Source organism: Eimeria necatrix, genomic scaffold (assembly GCF_000499385.1).
Source record: "Eimeria necatrix Houghton genomic scaffold, Enh_scaff1413, whole genome shotgun sequence".
Taxonomy (NCBI): domain Eukaryota; phylum Apicomplexa; class Conoidasida; order Eucoccidiorida; family Eimeriidae; genus Eimeria; species Eimeria necatrix.
In genome coordinates this window covers 2,501-7,809 of record NW_013652147.1, presented here as the reverse complement: position 1 = coordinate 7,809, position 5,309 = coordinate 2,501, and the positions used below count along the sequence as shown (strand labels likewise).

The window sequence follows — 5,309 nt, the reverse complement described above, 5'->3', positions numbered from 1 at the left end:
CAGCAGCAGCAGCAGCAGCAGCGGCGGCGGCGGCGTCTGCTGCTGCTGCTGCTTCGGGGCTGCTGCTGGCTGCCTTCGGGGGGCCCCCCGCAGCCTTCGCAGGGCCCAGCAGCGGCGCAGCAAAACGCAGCACTGACTTCCACGTCAGGGGGCCCCCGGGGGGCCCCTCAGAAGGGCCCTTTGGGGGCCCCTCGGGGGGGGCCCCCCGGGGGCCCCCAGGGGGGCCCCCAGGGGGCCCCCCGGCCCAAGCGGGCTGCGCGGCCTCGCCGGGGCCCCAGAAGGGAAAGGCGGGGAACGCAGACCCGCCCTCAGCCAAAAACAGCAGCGCTGCTGCTGCTGCTGCTGCTGCTGCTGCTGCTGCTGCTGCTGCTGCTGCTGGAGGCCGCATGCTGCAGGCGGCGGGGTACCCGCGGGCTCAGCGGGGCCCTCGTGAGCAGCAAGGAGGTCTCTGGGCCCTCAGCCTTGCGGGCCCCGTCGCTGCAGCAGCAGCAGCAGCTGCTGCAGCAGCAGCAGCAGCAGCAGCAGCACAGGATCTCCCGTGCAAAAAGGGCCCTTCGCGGGGCCTCTAGGGCAGCACAGGGGCCCTGGTGTACGTACACCCGAGGCTGCGTCCCCACAGCTGGCTGCGCGGCGCGCGCAGCAGCAGCAGCAGCAGCAGCAGCTGCAGCAGCAGCAGCTGCTGCTGCTGCTGCTGCGGGTGTGTGTGCGTGGCTGCTGCTGCTCCAAGCCGCGGAGCGCTGCAGCGCCTGCTGCTGCTGCCTGTCCGTCCAGGGGGCCCCGCGCTGCTCTTCTGCTGCAGTGCTGCTGCTGCAAAAGCCAAAAGGGGCCCCGCGCTGCTCTGCTGCTGCAGTGCTGCTGCTGCAAAAGCCAAAAGGGGTTTGAAGAGTTTGGGAAGAGGGGGCCCCCGCTGAGGTGTACGTACACCGCAGCTCTCGCGGACCAGCAGCGCCGCCGCCGCCGTCCCGCCGCCGCGCGCTGCGGCCGCTTTCTCGGGGATTTTTCGGAGATTTCTTCAATAAAATAAAAGTAATTGTTCAACAATTTATTTTTAAATGATGTTCAAGGGTTGTTTGCAGCCACACACTGTCCAGACACCCCAGAGCCCAACCCGCCGCCGCCGCGCAGTGGTCTGTCTCACCGCCGCCGCCGCCGGGGGGCCCCGGGGGCCCCCTGGGGGCCCCTGCTTCGGCTTTTGCGAAAATTTTAATTCTTTTTTAATTTAAATACTAAATAATGCATTTAAAACCCACTGGCTAAGTCTTTTTTGAAGAAAAGGGCCCTGGGGGGGCCCCCGCGGGCGCCGACTTGCCAGGCCGCACACGCTGCCGCCGTCAACAGGCCCGCGCCCAGCACACCCGCCTCTAAACCCTAAACCCTAAACCCTAAACCCTAAACCCTAAACCCTAGCTGTGAGCCCCCAGGGAGACGGGGGTGCGGGATTGGGGGGGACCTGGCCCGCGGGCTGCTGCAGATTTCGAGGGTTTAGCCTCCAGGGTTTAGTCTTGAGGGTTTGCAGCCTAGGGTTTAAGCTTTGCTGCTGAGGGTTTAGGGTTTGCAGGAATTGCCCGCGGGCCTAGGGTTTAGGGTTTAGGGTTTAGGGTTGCCAGTCTCAAATGATTAGAATAAGATGTCGAAAATAAAATTTATTTAAAAAAGAAAAAGTGGAAAGAGCCCCTAGACTCCAACGCAGCCAGCCAGCTAGCTAACCCCTAGCAAAGCTAGCAGCTAGCTAGCTAGCAGCTAGCTAGCTAGCTGCAGCCAGCTAGCTGCGGCCAGCTAGCTGCAGCTAGCTGCTGCTGCTTCTCTTTTTCTCGAAGTCTACCTGCCCCACAGTCAAGGGGCCCCCGGGGCCCCCCCCGGGGGCCCCCACGGGGGCCCCAGGGCCCCCCTGGGGGCCCCAGAGGCCTCCCTGGCGGCTCTGGGGGCCCCCAAAGCCCCAGGGGGCCCTGGGGGGCCCCCAGGGGGCCCCCCGCGTTTCTGTTGGGGGGCCCCGCAGCAGCAGCGCTGCAGCAGCTAGAAAAGGGTTTGCAGAAGCAGCAGCAAAAAGAAAAGAGTTTTTTAAAACTACAGATTAGCGAGAAAAGGTACAACTAAGGTCTGCCCCAGAAAGGGGCCCCAAGCCCTTAAAGGAGCTTGAGGAGAGGGGGCCCCTATTTGCCGCGAGCCCTCTATTTCCTGCCTTTGCTGCTGCTGCTGCTGCTGCTGCTGCTGCTGCTGCTGCTGCTGCTGCTGCTGCTGCTGCTGCTGCAGCAAACGGCAGGGCGTCAGGCGCCGCCCCCCTCCGCGTCCCCAGAGGCAAATCTCTGGGAGCGCCGAACTCCGCTGCGGGAGGGGGGCCCCGGGGGGCCCCCCCCTCGGGGGGCCCCCCCCTTGGGAACCAGTACCCTGGGGGCCCCCCCTGCCCCCCGGAGGCGGGGCCTCCCTCTGCCCCTTCTGCGCACAAGGGCCCCTCTTGCTGCTTCTTCAGACCCTCCAGAAAGGGGCGTGGAGGGGCCCCCGGGCCCTCGGGGGGCCCCCGGGGGCCCCCTGGGGGGCCCCCCGGGGGGCCCCCCAGGGGGGCCCCCCGGGGGCCCCTCCACCGAGGCCTCTCTCTCTAGACCCTCAGAGCCCCCGCAGCTCTCGGCCTCACCCTCCTCGGCTGGCAGCCTGCGGGGGGGCCCCACCCCGCTGCTGCAGGTGCTGCTGCTGCTGCTGCTGCTCTCTGTGCTGCTGTTGCAGTAGCTGCTGCTGCTGCTGCCGCTCGTGCTGCTGCTCGTGCTGCTGCTGCTCGTGCTGCTGCTGTCCGTCTCGCTGCCCCTCCTGCTGAGGCCCCCGCGGCGGCGCCGCCCAGGCTGCGGAGGGTTGGAGTCTGCAGCAGCAGCACAAGCACAGTTCACGTGGCAGCAAACCTGCAGCAGCAGCAGCTGCTGCTGCTGCTGCTGTTGTTGCTGCTGCTGCTGCTCTTCACTGGGAGACAGGCCGTTTCACCTGCTGCTGCTGCAGCACATCGCCTTACCTGAAGCCTGACTATCTGCTGCGCGACTCGACGCGTCTTCCGCTGCTGGCTCTGCTGCTGCTGCTGGGCTTGCTGCTGCTTTTGCTGCTGCTGCTGCTGCTGCTGCTGCTGCTGCAGGCTCCTCCGCGTCGGCCGCGGCCTCGCTGCCCGGGGGCCCCTCTCTGTCTCCAGGGGGGGGGGCCCCTCCCTGCTGCTCTGCTGCTGCTAGCTGCTTCGCAAGAGCTTCGAAGGAAGACATGCTGCTGCTGCAGCAGCTGCTGCTGCTGGCGCCGCTGGAGCTGCTGTCGCTGCTGCCGCTGCTGCTGCTGCTCGTGCTGCTGGCGTCGAGCCACGCGGACTCATCCTGCAGGCTCTCTGCAGGATTGAAGCGTGGCGACTTCGCTGCAGCAGCAGCAGCAGCAGCAGCAGCAGCAGCAGCAGCAGGCGCTGCTGCTGCTGCCTGCGTGCTGCTCCAGTTCGGGGGGGCCCACATCCCAAACCCTAAAATAGGGGTTTCGCCAGCTAGCCGCGGAGACACTCGCAGCTGCGTCACGGGGGGCCTCGCGCCCCTTCCCCTTTTGGCTCCCCTGCGGCCCCTGCCTGTTCCCCGTGCTGCTGCTGCTGCTGCTGCTGCTGCTGCTGCTGCGGGCTCTGCTGCGGCTGCTTCCGGCGCTGCTGCTGCAGCAGGTGTGGAGCCAGCAGCAGCAGCAGCAGCAGCAGGCTCCTCCTCCGCCGCTCCGGGGGTCGTCGCGGTCCGCTTCCGCCGACGCCGGTCGCTCTGCGGCGCTGCTGCTGCTGCTGCTGCTGCTGCTGCTGCTGCTGCTGCTGGTGTCCCTGCTGCTGCTGCTGGCGCTTCTGGGGCTGCTTCCGCCGCCGCTGGCGCCGTGGCCGCAGCCTTGTCAGCAGCAGCACCAAGCGTTGGGGAGTCCACGCCTGCTGCTGCTGCTGCTGCTGCTGCTGCTGCTCCCGCCGGAGCTGAGGAGACTGCTGCAGCACGGCGAGCAGCAGCACCAAGCCGTGGCACTTTTGGCGAAGCTTTTGCTGCAGCAGGCTGAGGCCTTCGCGTTTCTTGCTGCTGCAGCGGCAGCTGCTCCTGCTGCTGAGGCTCCGGCTCCGGCTGCTGCTCCTGCTGCTGCGGCTCCTGTGGCTGCTGCTGCTTTTGCTGCTGCTTCTGCTGCTGTTTTTGCTGCTGCTCCTGCTGCTGCTGCTCCTGCTGCTCCTGCTTCTGCTGCTGCTTCTGCTGACTAGGCGGCTGACGCGTGCTCTTCTCACGTGCCTTCGGGGCCTCTTCTTCTGAGCTGCTGCTGCTGCTGCTGCTGCTGCTACTGCTGCTGCTGCTGCTGCTGCTGAGCACAAGCCGCCTCCGTTTGCGAGGCAAGTGTTTCTGTGCCGCAACAGCAGCAGCAGCAGCAGCAGCAGCAGGCTGCAGCGCCTGCACGCCGGAGCGGGAAAGGGCCAGCGAAGACTTCGCAGCTGCGCGGCTCACTCCGCCTAATGCTGCTGCTGCAGCAGCAGCAGCAGCAGCTTCTTTTGCTGCTTTGCCTGGAGTTGCGGCTCCTGCTGCTGTGTCAGTTGAGCCCGAAATCTCGGTGCTGCTGGCGTTGCTGCTGCCGCCGCGATCTGCAGCAGCAGAAGCAGCAGCAACTGCTGCTGCTGCAGACTTCGCCGTGGCCTCCGCTGCGCTGCTAGCCTTAACCTGCTGCTGCATTGACAATTTGCTGCTGCTGCTGCTGCTGCTGCTGCTGCTGCTGCTGCTACCGCTATCTCCTTTGGAGCCAGCCGGCTCAGAGCGCACAGGCACAGCAGCAGGAGCAGCAGACGCTGCTGCTGCTGCTTCCTTAACAGGCGGCTTTCGTGCTGCTGCTGCTGCTGCTGCTGCTGCTGCTGCTTCAGGCTTTAAACTGCGCGTGGCATTCACAACAGCCTCGGCGAACGCCGGAGGAAGGCCCTCTGTGTCCTGCAGCGGCCGCTGCTTTTCAGCAGGTGCAGCAGCAGCAGCAGCAGCAGCAGCATCTGCTGCTGCAGCTGCTGCTGCTGCTGCTGCTGCACCGGGAGGCGGCGGGAGGCGAATCACCGCAGGCAGCAATCGGAGCGAAGAGACCGGACTTACCGCAGCTTGCTGCTGCTGCTTCAGCTGCAGCTGCTGCTGCTGCTGCTGCTGCTGCTGCTGCTGAGCAGACACGGCCAGCAGCAGCACCAGGACAGCCCCCCCGTCCGGGCTCTTAAAGCGGCAGCTGACAGCAGCGTGCTGCAGCGCAGCATCCATAGACCCGAAGCGCAGCAAGCAGCAGCAGGAACCCTCAGCAGCAGCAGCAGCAGCAGCACGCAGCTGCGG

The 5,309-nt window shown here is 66.3% G+C and overlaps 1 protein-coding gene across 1 annotated transcript in view; it reads right to left on the bottom strand.

Annotated features, from left to right (window-relative positions):
- Positions 1 to 2,071: 2,071 nt before the first annotated feature.
- Positions 2,072 to 5,309, bottom strand: part of ENH_00013250 (hypothetical protein, conserved) — a gene marked incomplete at both ends in the record, with an annotated part of 5,737 nt that continues 2,499 nt past the window's right edge. Inside the window, 3 exons of the mRNA XM_013579047.1 lie at positions 2,072 to 2,433; positions 2,630 to 2,848; positions 2,996 to 5,309. The exon at positions 2,996 to 5,309 is cut by the window's right edge and continues 234 nt beyond it. Of these exons, the coding sequence (XP_013434501.1) occupies positions 2,072 to 2,433; positions 2,630 to 2,848; positions 2,996 to 5,309 (2,895 nt within the window). The remainder of the gene's footprint in view (positions 2,434 to 2,629; positions 2,849 to 2,995) is intronic.